Below are 14,920 nucleotides of genomic sequence, written 5' to 3' on the forward strand. Positions count from 1 at the left end.
AGAGGGTGGAAGCGAGCGATTATCGAAGCAAAGCAAACAATGACAAAAACAGATGTCAGGGGAAACCAATCGCAAAAATAGAGCTGGTTAAATGAATAGTCCCTCTAAGAATAGCAGGTAATCACAGGTTGGTAAAACACACACAAACCCACACACACGCACACATGGGTCACTGATACCAGCTGACAGGAACATAAAGCATTATTTCTTCAGCTGTGAATACAACATATCATTACCTTTTTCACTTCACCCACACAGGAACAAATGCAGCGCAGTATCTGTCACACACACACACACACACGTTAATAAACATACAGAATGGGCAGACTGAGAAATAGAAACAAAAAGCAATTTACAATGCTGTCACATGTATGTGGAGAACGCATGGCACAGAGGCGGGTTTGAAGTTATCATCTCGCTGCTGCTTTACATCCCCACTTCCACTTCTGTTCTCGTCTCCTCACTGTATCGCACATGACAGAGGAGGAAAAGCCAAGCGAGACAAATGCCAACAGTGGAAAGACTTGTTTAATAAAACAACCACGATGACAACCTCGAGGCTAAGGTGCATCCAGTCCAGAAAATGAACACATTTGGAAAATAAACAAAATCCAGGCCGTCTTAACCAGGACTATATATCATGCTCTTCTTTCTCTCCCTCACCACTTTAAAACAAAGCTTGTAGAAGACATGATACTGGATTTCTTTGCAGTTACGTGGCGTGTAAATCTGGGATTAAGGAGTGCTGTGTGAGAAAGCACCAGAGAGCTATCAGACGGATAAATCAGATGTTTTGGGGGAGGGAGACTGGACCACTGGTCAACTTTGCTTTTAAGAGAGAAAAAGAATAAACACCATCACTCATGTGTCTGGTAGATTGTTTGCTCTGCTAGTCACAGTGCTTACAGTTGAGCATGAAACATATTGAGCGACTGCTCAGGTCAACGGCTAAAGGATAAGAGCGTCTTCCAGATGCATTTTTAAAAAATATTTTGCACACATATTTCTGGTAGGATGTTTGCACATGGAACTGGAGGACAGTGTTGGATATTTCATTATTTGTTTCCTTTCCTCCAGGCAGTGGTTGGCACTGTTGCCTTACAGCAAGAAGGTTCCCGTATCGAATCTCGATTCTGACTGGATCTTTTTGTGCAGAGTTTGCATGTTCTCCCCCGTTTCCAGGTACTCTGGCTTCCTCTCACCAGTGGGGACCTGTCCAGGATGTAACTCGCCTCACACCCAACGTGACCCTTGAGAGATCCTGTAAGTGTCAAATGTTCGGTTATGTAATTTCAAATTAAGCCATTTTAAATGAAATACAAAGAAGTAGGCAAAAGACCAATAAAATATAAATGTTAAATATGACAGTATTGTAGAAATATTGTACATGGACATAGATAAATACAAATAAATGTATGATAAAAGGCAAATTACTACACCATTCAGACGCTGATGCACGTTCTTTTAGCGAAATTATTATTATTATTATTTTTTTTTTTTTTCATTTGCTTTGGCTCCCTATGATGTCACTTTCAAACCTTAATGAGAAAGAAATGTAATAAAGCCTTGATATTTTGCATAAACCTTATCATAAATGACTGTAAATAAAAAGAATACACAAATATATAGAACTTGAATTTAAAAAGAACAGAATTTCTATTTAAAATGTAAACATAAATAAACTCTCATCCAAACTGTTTATTCTGGAAAAGTTTTCATAACAGCAAACATAGACACCCATATGTCTGTGAATAGCTTATATCGGCCAATATTTATTTTCTAACCAATTAATTGGTCGGGCTCACAAGGCTACCATCGATTCTATGGAGGGTGGCTGTGATTGTTTCTGATCTTTTGTTTATGAGAAAATAACTCCTACAGCTAGACAGACAGACAGACAGACAGACAGACAGACAGACAGACAGACAGACACAGACAGAAAGACAGACATGCAGACAGACAGACACACAGACACGCAGACAGACAGACACAGACACACAGACAGACAGACAGACACACAGACAGACACACAGACAGACACATAGACACACAGACAGACAGATAGACAGACACACAGACAGACACACAGACAGAAAGACAGACAGACACACAGACAGACACATAGACACACAGATAGACAGACAGACAGACAGAAAGACAGACAGACATACAGACAGACACATAGACACACAGATAGACAGACAGACACACAGACACAGACACACAGACAGACAGACAGACAGACACAGACAGACAGACACAGACAGACAGACAGACATGCAGACAGACAGACACACAGACACGCAGACAGACAGACAGACACAGACACACAGACAGACAGACACAGACACACAGACAGACACACAGACAGACACATAGACACACAGACAGACAGACAGACACACAGACACAGACACACAGACAGACAGACAGATAGACAGACACACAGACAGACACACAGACAGAAAGACAGACAGACACACAGACAGACACATAGACACACAGACAGACAGACACACAGACAGAAAGACAGACAGACATACAGACAGACACATAGACACACAGATAGACAGACAGACAGACAGACAGACAGACACACAGACAGACACATAGACAGACACACAGACAGACACACAGACAGACACATAGACAGACACACAGACAGACACACACACAGACACAGACACAGACACAGACACAGCCAGACAGACAGACAGACAGATAGACAGACACACAGACACACAGACAGATAGACAGACAGACAGACAGATGGGTGTTCTGTGATGTCAGTGAGTCCATGAGCAGACAGAAGCCAGAGGTGACTGCTGATATGATGATTGGATGAGACTGACAGGCAGGGGGGCACTGCCAGGGGGCCGATAGCTCCACCGTCCCCCTGGCAGAAAAATGATACCAGGAGATGTTGGTCTGACTGTGATTCAGCACTCAGTCAGTAATGATGACTAATGCTTCGAACTGGCCACTGACTCATCAGCCTCTTCTTCATACCATTAGCGGGCTCTGCCCCCCCGGTGTGCTCTGCCCCTGATCAGCGCAGGTTAGTGATAAACTAACATGGACGTCACGCTCCTGTGTATCAGTGATTGCCCTACATTTGTTTAATACATTCTCGCGCTAATTAAAGTCAACTGTGACCCTGCACCCTCCACCAACACACTCACACACTCAGACTGCATGATATGCTCTATTAATGAAACATGAGCTTCACTCGCCCCATGCACCCTTCTCTCTCACGTACTTGTTGCTGTTCTCTGTCTCTCCAAGAGTTTGCAACCAGAGGCGTCGCTAGTAGTGTAGTGCTGGTTTATGAGCCAGAGCTGCTGCAGTACACAAACATACACACACACACTCACACAGATGAGCTGTTATTGTGAACAACTCACATCCTCCTCTCTACACATCTGACCTTCACATTGGTCAACAGAAGAAATTAAACTGTGAGTGCCTGCTGAAGAGAAAGAAACACTGAGAGCCTCAGTGTCTGTCTGAAGATGTTTTTCCACATACACGCTGCTAAAAAGGCCTTTTTTAACATTGAGATATCAGTGGGCCAACTGATCTCCATGTTCCCTACTTCAATAATAATTAGGGCAGGTGTCCATTGCCAATTACTCAAAAATTACCGAGCCGATTTGCCAAAACATTTTGTGGAGGGGTGTGGCTGCAAGCCAAGGAAGAAGCTTGGGTCCCATAGGACAAAAATTACAACAGAGGTGAAGGAAAACTGCAATGTTTTGGAAGATAGTTTATTTGCTTAGTTGTTGACAGTTTGTGACAGGTTGTGTGGGGACATGGGTGTTTTACTATGCATAACCAGTAGAGCAGTCCTGTTGTGAAATCCAGGTTGTCACAAGTTAGATGATGTAGTGATAATAGTGTAAATCTTTCATGTCTTTCCGATAGATACAAAGATGTTGTGTTAGCTTAGATTAGCATTAACATCAAAAAACTGTTGAAATAGCAAACCAAACATAAACTGTGTAAAGATGGACGATGTGTCTCCACTGTGGACGCAGCCATCTTCCACCGATTATGTCAGTAGCATGGAGGAAACAGCGGTATAGAGGTCTTTGACCAATCGTGAGTTAGTCTTACCTGTCAATGAATCCTGACATGTCACCATTTTATTTTTGTCCCATCTGCTAACATGTAGGAGGCACAGTTTATGGCCTATACTGCATCCAGCCACCAGGGGGTGATCAAGACACATTTAACAAGAACTAATCTAAAAACAAAATAATCTTAAAATCCTAATCAGTACCATTCAATCTTAGAAGAAAAGTTCTGTTTTTACATTGGAATGTATAAAGTTTCCATCTGTGCCTACGATCTAAAACTGAGATTAGTTATTTTGCATACTATTACTCTCTTACAGTTTATATCCAGTGTTTTTGTATTCATGTTCCGTAATGTCCACTTAATTTCTTCCCTGCTGAATTACCTCCGATACTACCATGACTCGATTTCCTCCCATGGGATCAATACAGTTTTCTCTCAGACTGCTGGTTCATGTCACCCCCTCTCCCCTCATATTGAGCTAATGTAAACTAATCATTCTGGATTTCATGGCTGTTAATTGAACACTGACCTACCTGCTGCTCTGTGCATTTCACAATTAAACAGCATGCGCAAATCAATCGGTGACCCCTTACACGTGTCACGCAGATATGAAACATAGACAAAACTCATATACACAGTCTGCAGCTAATGACAAATTTAAATCCCCTATAGAGACATGCAGGATGCGGAGAGGAGTTTAATCAGGTTCTCGCTAATTGGCAGCTTTGATAAATTATTACAAGGGACAGAACTTTTGGTGGCTCTTTTGAAGATGTTGTGAAACAAGGTAGTTTAAATTACTGCTGGAGCTTGACTGGATCACAGGGCACTTATTAGGGAGTCAGGCTTTGATTAATGAAGCGGCAAACCCGGTAAATATGAGGAAATCAGGACAAGGATTGATGTTGTGATGTGGATGTCAACAAAAGGAAGTGTAATCAACCCTAAATTGTCTTCTGCAGTAATCAGGTCTCATCTCAGGCAACATCTAAGAAACAAAATCACATCTAATCTAAATGACTCTGAAAGTCTGCCAGAATAAATCATGTCAGTGTCTCATATTGAATGACTCTCTCCGCGTTCAGGACTGTATTATGCAAATCCTTGTCACGGTGCAGGAACAATATGGGCTTTCTCAACCTGCAGCATCAATCTATTGTCGACCTGTGGGCATGTGACTCAAAGCTCTAATCTGGTGCTGCTGAGCTATCTGCAGCACACTGCTCTACGGTCTGTACCGACACAAAGAGAGTTGTTACGCACGAGAGATAAATACCACACTGTCTGTGCCTGCGACGGAGAAATACGGTCACCTTGTTGTCCCCTCCTCATGGACTCATGTTTGCACACTTTTTCACAGCGACAGAAAGGGAACCTGCGTGGATTACAAATTGCAAAACGCAGAGGGGGAGCAAGGGAATGCTTGAAGATTTACACGTGAATATTTTTTTGCCATGAAAATGATCCCGGCCATGAAGACAAACAGCAGAGAAGAAGAAAGGGAGGTTTGATGTATGGTGTGACGTGATTTAATGATAAAGAAAAGAAGGTTGAAGGTTTTTTAAAAATGTCATCAGTCTACACATTTTTGGGCAACTTTCAGCATCCTGGCTGCTGCTGCTGCTCCGCCTGCTGCACAAGAAACTGGGACTGCTTGCTTCAACAGACAGCTTAGTCAACTAAATGAGTTTGTGTGGACAAGAGAAATGAATTCTTTCCCTCTCTGTGTCCGTCTGGACATTCTCTCTGCTGCCTTTCTTGTGGCACTGGCCTTACAAGCATCCAGACTCACTTAACTGAAATGCACGAAAACATTCACCCACTTTTAAAATTTAGATTTTTTTAAACTCACCCAATTCAGTGTAACAAAGTTTCGTGTGCTGTAGGATTTTGCCATTTTGTAGAACTTTTTGGGGGGCTCAAGAGATGTTTTATTCTAATACATAGGATACATTTCCATAAGGCTGCAGTGTCACATGCTGGTGGAAGAGCTGAGCCTGTTTACACCCGTGCAAACGACTCTCGTTGTTAATCCTATCAGTTCAGCAGACATGTAGTTGCAGCTATGAATCACCCTCTTCAAACAGGGCCATGGGAAAAGGGAGAAAAGGGAGGGGAGTGGAGGTTTTGGGTCATCTATTCTGGAAGAAGCTGGCTAAATCAGGGCATGACGACTGTATAGTTAACCTACTTCAATTTATCTCCTTGTTTCAGGGTTTTACTGAGGCAATATTTTTTCTCCGTCAGTGACTCTCTGGTTTGTCTCCTGCGTGTTCTTTGAATGAGATTGCGAAATAGAAAAGTGATTTATACTCAAATGAGAAAATCGTCAAAGGGAAAAAAGAATCAGTGCCTATTACGTTTCTATTATAGTGCTACTGTAATAAATTATATTATATTTGCTGTCCTGCTATTAGACTAATCAAATATATGCTTTTAGTTGTAATTTATGTAATTTAATATTACGCGATATGATTTTTAATAATTTTTTGGACCACTACAGGGCACCTAATATCTAGGAGTTGAAACACATAGTCGAACCATTTTGTTGCTCGTGGAGCCACTCTGCAGATACTTGCTCCTGTAGGTCACTGCAAATCTTACCCAGACGCTGTCGTCACAGAGACAGAGAATGATTCGCAATCAAAATGTTTTACTGGTGTGTTTTTGCCCTTGAGTGGTCAAAGCAGTGTCAGGGAGATGAACAGCACCTGTAATTAAACCTACAATGATTTATGTAAATAGTTTTTTTTCCATAATCACAAACTGTGGATCCAACAGATTCATCTAAATCGTCAATTAATATTTTTACTTCTTTTTAGAGGCATCAGAAGATTAAGACAAACTGTGACCCTGCATGTGTTCATACTGTACCTTGTTGGTTTTATACTATACTATACATTCCTTTTTTAATGGAATGGAATGGACTGCATTTATATTGCGCCTATTTAGTATTATCAGCCACTCAAAGCACTTTACAGTACAAGGTGCATTCAACCAAATCATCCAGCGCTTCTTACTGCATTTTCTATCACACGTCATCCGGAACAACCATCAAGGGCAATTGGTGTTCAGTATCTTTCCAAAGGACACTTCACAATAACAGGAGAAGCCGGTGATCGAACCTCTGATCTTCTGGTTAGTGGACAGCCACAGTCAAAAAAAAAAAGACTTGCCTGCCTTTTCAAACTTCCTTGAATTTATGAGGATCGTCTTTACTGCAGGAGCCACATAAAACTAAACAAATGATTAAACTGATTTAACTACAGTAATCACATTGAAAAATAAATTTAGTTGAAACAGAATGGCTGCATCAAATCACACAGGCTTATAGACATTAGTTGCCTTGATATCGCTGCTTTTTCCAACACAACACAATTTTTTCCAAGAAAATCAATGAAAAAGCTGAAAGTGCTTACATTTCCTAATTTGGAGCTTCAAAAATCAATGGCTCCTGTCCTGAACCATACTGCATCCTTCTACCAAGTTTCTTTATAATCTGTTCTGTAATGTTTGTGTAATCCTGCTTAAAAACCAATAAACCAACAAACCAACAGACAGGAGTGAAAACATAACCTCATTATTTGTCCAGGAAAAAAAAACTCCCTGCCTAGCAACAGATTTAAGATTAATTTCCATTGGTCCATGAAAACGAAATGCGATCTACAGCAAACGTATTAAAGGTCCGGTGTGTAAGATTTAGATGAAATGGATCTATTGGCAGGATTTTAATGTAGAATAATCTTCATGATGTTTTCATTTCATCTAAATTGTATGAATTATAGTTTTCTTTACCCAAGAAAAGGTCCTTTATATTCAAATACTTTATATTTACATTATTTTACTTTATTTTTACATTAGCCCAGACTGGACAAACTAAACACCTTTTGAGTTTTAATGACAACTAAAGACCACCACTGGTTCTTTTTCATGTTTGGAAGGAGAGGGTGAGGTGAGGGGTGTTCAGCTGCAACATGCAATTTCAACACTAGATATCACAAAATTCTACACACTGTACCTTTAAGATGTTTTAAAATTCATCCATCACCTATTCAATGTTTCCTTAGAGCTGTGGCTCATTAGTGTAGAGTGAGTGTCTTATTGTGGTTTTTCCTTTGTGCTGCTCTGTAAAGCACATGATGCACACACACACAAAAAAGAGCGAGCTCTGCGTGATAGGTGATGCTCACTGTGTAGATAATTGGCATGGCCTTTCCAGGGAGCCAGGGTGATGGTGAGGCTGTGATTAAACAGTCTAACGTGTTTTCTTAGTGTTGCTGGTATCAGCCTATAAGCTCGGCCCCTAGGCAGCGTCATCACTCCCATGGGACACCAGTGGAATACAAAACAATTATCAACCTTGCAGTCAACACGGACATCTAATCACTCCGGTACTTTCCACACCTGCTGAACACCTGCAAACCACTTCCACCTCCTGAAAACCCTGCTGACAAGACGCAAAGCAAGACTAAGATGTTTACTGTGTCGACCACGTCACCATAGAAACTACTCGGGGGAGAAGCGTAACGACTTTGAAAGCCTCGCAAAATGTCCAAAGCAGTATCACAATCTTAAAGGTGGATTCAGCGATTCTGGATTCATGCACGTGTATCACCAAGGTGCACTGCTAAAGTTGGAATAAGTCACCACAGAGTTTAACATTATCTGCTGACACAATACAACCTCTGTATTCTCAGAAACTCCTGTTCAATGACCAGAATCAGCTGCAACAGTGTGCATGTGACTGTCGTTAAGGAAGATTGTATCTTATCTCTGTGTGGTCACCACAACCTGCAGCTCGGTCCAGAGGCAAATTCCAGTGAAATGGCTCCAGATATTCATGCAGGTTTTTTCGCTCTTTCTTTATTTTGTTATCTTCTTTGAATAAGCGCTGAGTGGGGTTCTGAGTGGGGTCTTAGTAATGGGTAATCTCAGAAACCAAACATTGTACTTTAGCTTTATGTCATCATGTATTAGTTTCATTAGTAGGCCCCTCTGCTTCTTCCTGATTTGCTTCGTTGTCCCTCGGCCTGATGCTCTGGTGCTCTGGCCAGGACCAGCTCGGTTCCCTTCTCTTGATGTGGCCTTCTTGAGAAGAGGCAACAGAGAGCTCAGGTACTGCATTCTCACTTCCCCATCCTTCATGTACTGATGCACCATGTCCTGACCACCATGTTTGCATCCTGAGACTGCAGGAAAAAAGATAGACAGGCACGGAGAGGCTGACTGATGCTTTTATTTGCCTTTATTTTATAAATGACAATTTACAAAGAAATGAGATATACAATAGCTGCTGGCTTGGAACAGTAGCAGACACTGTGTGAAGCAGTGCACAGTCCCTGCAGCTTGACTGAGTGTGCAGGTCAGCTGGTGTAGGATGGGTAAATGTATGGAACCTAAAGAAGAAGCGTGGCCACCAGTGAGGGGAGGGAGGAAGCCTGGGGCTGCAGAGCCAAGAGAATGACCTTCGGCAGAGCAAAGGAAAAACAGTGGAGACACCGTCTGAGCTCAAACTGACAGGCTGTTACAGAGCTAAGCTGAAGCTTTGAAATGAACTCTGCTTCGCTCCACTGAGCCACAAGAAAATGAATTGTTTGACACAAAAAAGAAACTGTTTAACACTTGAAAGAAAAAGGAACCTTTCAGATTCTGAAACCTTTTAAAGTTTTCTATTGTAGGGATGGTGTATTTCATGTACAAGGCTGAGCAAGCTCCCAATTATAAATGTTTCAATGTATATTCAACCCTAAATTCAAGTTAAGCAAAATGTGACGCATTTAGACAGACTTGATGTTTTAGTTTAACTTCTTAATGCTGAGAACAAACTGTTTAAACTGCACAAAGAGCTGGAGCAGTTTTAGAGGCAACATGGGGTCACACAGGCTTTTTTCCTTTAAACTGCAGTTTCTATTAAGGTTAAAACATTTCATGGCATTTTTTTCCCCATGATTTTAGGGCCTTAAACTTCTATTCCTTTTGACCCTCTGTCCTCCCCTGTAGATGTCAGTGCAACATATTGATCTTTGGTTCCAGTAAATTTAGCATCAATATCTCATTTGTCTTGAAGCTGGAGCGACAAGTTTTATCTTCATCACAAGTATATTTATAAGATTTTTTGGACCATGTTAAAGTTTAATATGAGCCCCATTAAATTCTCCTGAGGGAAATTTGTCAGAATAATCAGAAAGTGTGGATTAATTGATGAAAACAGTTGCAGATCTATCACTCAGCTCTATAAAGGTTAAAAAAACCCAAACAGTTTAACCACATACACACTGCTGTTCCCCAAAGGTTCACGAAGGCAAAAGCTTATCTCCAACAGCTTTACCTCAGTTGAGCAGATCTGACAGTTGAGTCTTGAATACTTCATTTTCAAAGTCTCAATCCGCCCCCAAAGCGACACTTCCTGTGACTCAGCTCTTACTCATGTTGAGCCCTTTGTTCATATTTAATGAGCTCCAACATGGTCGGCAAATGTCAACCAATCTGTGTGGCCAAAAAGAGCTCAAGAGTCGCTGGAGGAGAGCAGCTGCTCGAGTGTGTGAACAAAGAGATGCTTTCAATTGCAATTAAATGACTGAGCAAAAATCTTGGTCCCGGAGATGATACCTCTCCAGCAGCTGCTGCTGCTGCTGCTGAAGGGCAGACGTCTGGCAGTGGTCATGTAAACACTCACATGAGAAGATGACTGCATGAAAAACACTTTGATCAAAAATGTAACTCATTTTATTGGGTCAACAAGCATGTCACTGAAGACCTGTTGTCTTCAAAGAATTCAATCTGATATTCTCAGACACTTCACATGCTAATCAATGTTTAAAGTGACAAATTCTTTCAAATTAAAATATTAATGTATGTCAGCTACATTAGCAAACTTAAACCAAAGAGACCCCAATTTTGTAATTCTCAAATTAAATTAACAGTCCAAAGCTTGCAGAGATTTAAGAGTCAAACTGCAGATGCATTTTTTTCTTTAACATTTCAGTGGGGCTTCCTCCGGTTTCTCCTCAGAAGGACGGGACTGTTTGATGCCGAACAGGTTGCGCAGGTTGACCTCTGGGTCGACATAATGTGGGATCTTGCGTTCATTGAAGAGGCCTGAGAGGTTGGTTTCAACTTTGGCACGTCTGGAGATGCGCATGCGCAGGGCGAAGAGGCGGTGTAGGTTATGCTCCACAAGGGGCTGATGGTTTCCGTTCAGACGCTTCTGCCAAGATTTCTTGGCCCTCTGACGTTTCTGTTGGGATATTTAAAAATATAAACATATTTTAGTTGGAAGTTTTTGGATATTGTTTTTGCCATTGCTTTGGTTCTGTAAAGCCACTTGTTATCTTAAAAGTTCTAGAGGGATCCAAAAATCAATCATCTGACCAGGATGATTTAGCCCTCATCTGAGGTGTGAAGTATTGACGTCAGACTTACCTTCAGAGTGGTGGCACTTGGGTCATGGTGAAGCAGGTGTCTATTCATACTCTCCTGTGGAAGAAAAATCATAGAGAATAACATACTGAAGCTTTGAAAAAATACAAAAAGCTGTGAAATGTGCAGAAATCATCACTCATTGAAGTTTACACCCAGTTTCATCTGCTTCAAATTTGGATTTTGCATTTTTCACAGAAATCTGAAATTTGCTCATTAGTGTCTCAGTTGTAATATTTCTATTAGATGGCAGTTCTTCATTATAAGCAAATCACAAGATAAATAAAGGATATTGTTTTGTAATCCAAGAAGGATATCACCTCACAAGGACCAGCAAACATGTTATGTACCCGCATAGCAAACTTGCGTGGGCAGTCAGGGAAGGAGCACTTGTATTTGAGGAGCTCGAGGTGAACCTTGCGGATGTGGTGCTGCAGGTTAAAGGTCGTGGAGAAGTAGGCCTGGCAGTCCTTCCTGGGACAGACCAGGACAGGCTTGTGGGAAGCATGGGTCCACTTGTGCCTCCGCAGAGTATCTGATTTCTTAAATGCCTTCTTACACACTGGGCACACAAAGGTGGCTGCAACACATTTTAAAAAGACAGAAGTATCAACCAACATTGCCATCGGACACTGGGTTAAAAACCGTAAATTAGTTAATGCTATGCTTAAAGAAACATTTGGGATGGAATTTTCACAATGATCACAACCTGGGTGTTTGGCCAAGTGCTTCTGAAGCTTCCCCCAGGTGTGTTCGAGCACCTTGCAGTCGGCACGAGGGCAGCGGTAACCTGCAGGGCACCCGACACCACGGTCAGTGAGTGCATCAGGAAATAAAGACCATCACTAACAGTTGCCTTCACACATCACGTATAATATTTTTCCTGAGAGAGTCATCGTGTAAAATTGAAACGCAGGTCCTCTTTTTAATGAAGGAATTTGACAGGGGTGGAAGATGAAAGAACCCCTGCCAGGATTGAAATAGACCAACCTGTGTGCTTCTTCTCATGAGCGTTGCGGGCGCTGTGGGAGACGAACGTGGCGCCGCATCCGTCCTTGGTGCACCTGAACCCAACAGGGAATAGACAGGTAAAAATAAATTCAATCAATTCAGTGGGGCCACACCCACTAAACCATTTAGTTATCTCCTGCTGTAGTCTGCACTGCAGGGAATTAAACAGGTTTAATGCATTAACAATGGTAACTGCACATATTTTACAGACAGGATTGATTTCAGACATTGTATTAACTCATAGGACAAAGCTACAGGCTGGATTTTCTCTGCAGGGAAGAATAAACAGTGTTGTAGAGACGTACTTGAACTCAACAGACACACCGTGCCCCTTTAAGTGCAGCTTCAGCAGTCTGCGCTTTTTGAAGGTTAAGGAGCAGTTGGGCTGGTTACACTGTGGGACGAGAAAAACATCAAGTGGTTAAAATGACACTTAAAAACAACTTATTCAACATCAAAGGCAAGAGAGCAGGTGGATAAAAACGCGTTGTGTTGGCGCCATCTTGTGGAGCAATTCAGACTAACCGTGAAGAACTTGTTCTTCTCTGCATGGGCGCAACCCACGTGTCTTTTCAGTTTGCTGGGGGTGACGAAAGTCTTGGTGCAGGTCGCAAATATGCACCTGAGGGACGTAAAGTTAAAGGTCGTGACAGAGGGAGAGTGAGAGCTTATTTTACAAAAATGCATCATCGTGTGACTCACTTGAATGTTTGGTCTCCTTTGTGCTGCAGCATGTGGCGGCTCAGGTGAGATTTCCTCGAGAAGCGTCGACCACAGCCTGCAACTGAGCACAGACACGGCCGCTGGGGACATTTTGGGTAAAGTTAGGACACGTCTCAAACCTTCAAATTCAGAAAAACCGCACACACTTGTCTTAACCAGATCTGGCAGGCCAAGCAGTACTTTTATTTCTCTACTTTGTTATCGGATTTGCAAATGGAAATGCACTTAAGTAGATTTATGTCTGGTACTTAGACTCAGACATTAATTAATATGACAATAAAAGTATTTTCATTAGCATCTGCAGTATCTTATTATTATTGTATTACACTGAAAACACAGACAAATGCATTATGGAATCGGTTTTTTTTTAAAGCAAGTGTTGAATGTATTTTACTCAAGTGGAAAAGTAACATTTGAAACCCACTTTAACTTGAGTACTTCTGTTCATTTGTACTTTTACTCGAGTAAAATATTGGAGTACTTCCTGCACCACTGCTGCCAGGTATCAGAGTTGTCCTCCTACCTCTCCGGTGTGCACCGTCTCATGCTCCTTGAGTTTCCATTGCCTGGTGAAAGTGGCCTCACAGTTGAGGTGGCTGCACTTCAGCTGCTGCCTCGGTGGAGCCTTCGCAGGTTTCTCATTTCGCACAGTCTCCATCTTCATCCGATATCTCAACACTTCTCCTGCGTAATGTTTGTCTCTCATGGAGGAGCGGCCGCTTTAGTCAGCCGGTCTTATAGCCTGTTTGGAGAGCGCTTCATTAGTGTAATTGGCAGCGTCCGGATCACTGGTTCAACCCGGTGCCACCGTCAGGAAACAAAGCAGAAAGTAATTAACCTTAATTACTGTGAACATCTGCCGTGTGCAAACAAAGGCAACGACACATGTGAAGGATTTGGACACTTCGTCATTGTTTAGGATTTTATCTGCATCTCATCTTGTGTTGTCTTCTTTTGCAATGATTGTAACGCATATTAGCTTTAACTCCAGTTGTGTGTAATGTGCTATACAGGTAAATGGTCTGCAATTAGATGGCACTTTTCTCGATGACCAGTCAAAGTTCTGCACACATACATTCATACAGTGCATCTATTTGCAGCACTTTTGAATCACTCTTAGGGGTTCAGTATCTTGCTCTAAGACACTTGAGCACACAGAGTGAGGGAGACTGACCTTCTAGTTAGTGGAACATAATTTACAAAGCATCAAAAATACTTATTAATACATATTATTTGAATCTGCACTACATTTCGCATACTTGTACTTGTTATTTCATCTAGATCCATGACTTATTCTGTGAGAAGTCAACAAAGTAGAGCGGTCGTCCACTAACCAGAATATCGGGGTTCGATCCATCTGCATACCGAAAGTGCCCTAAATTTTGGCAAGATACAGAACCTAAAAAAAGTGCTGCCCATAGCTGCACTGTATGAATGTGGGTGAATTGGTGAATGGCAATAAACTTCACTGTAAAGCTCTATGAGTGATCATCAAGACTAGAACAGTGCTATATAAATACAGACCATTTATAGGCCTGATGACACAACATTCATCTGTGTGTGATCCTGGATGTTTTATCTTCCTGAATGAGCAGAGACCAAGGCCCAACAGTCCCCTGATGAAACCACGTTTCAATTATAATAAATGTGGCCTGACTACTATACTGTGGGAGCTATTTTATTGGGA

General features: G+C 41.7%; 1 protein-coding gene across 2 annotated transcripts; it reads right to left on the reverse strand.

Annotated features, from left to right (window-relative positions):
• Positions 1-10,783: 10,783 nt before the first annotated feature.
• 42sp43 (P43 5S RNA-binding protein) lies at positions 10,784-13,987 on the reverse strand. Of its 2 annotated transcripts, none has more exons than XM_020094313.2 (9): positions 13,757-13,987; positions 13,213-13,313; positions 13,036-13,132; positions 12,816-12,904; positions 12,490-12,563; positions 12,209-12,289; positions 11,820-12,079; positions 11,503-11,556; positions 10,784-11,317 (listed from the first exon to the last, which is right to left on the reverse strand). In XM_020094313.2, the coding sequence occupies exons 1-9, from the start codon at positions 13,937-13,939 to the stop codon at positions 11,054-11,056; spliced, it is 1,203 nt and encodes a 400-aa protein (XP_019949872.1). In that variant the 5' UTR covers positions 13,940-13,987; the 3' UTR covers positions 10,784-11,053. The 2 variants fall into 2 exon arrangements, with proteins under 2 accessions (XP_019949872.1, XP_019949873.1); XM_020094314.2 differs by having other exon boundaries at positions 11,850-12,079; positions 13,757-13,984.
• Positions 13,988-14,920: the final 933 nt, after the last annotated feature.

This window comes from Paralichthys olivaceus, chromosome 5 (genome assembly GCF_024713975.1).
Source record: "Paralichthys olivaceus isolate ysfri-2021 chromosome 5, ASM2471397v2, whole genome shotgun sequence".
In the NCBI taxonomy this organism is placed as follows: Eukaryota; Metazoa; Chordata; class Actinopteri; order Pleuronectiformes; family Paralichthyidae; genus Paralichthys; species Paralichthys olivaceus.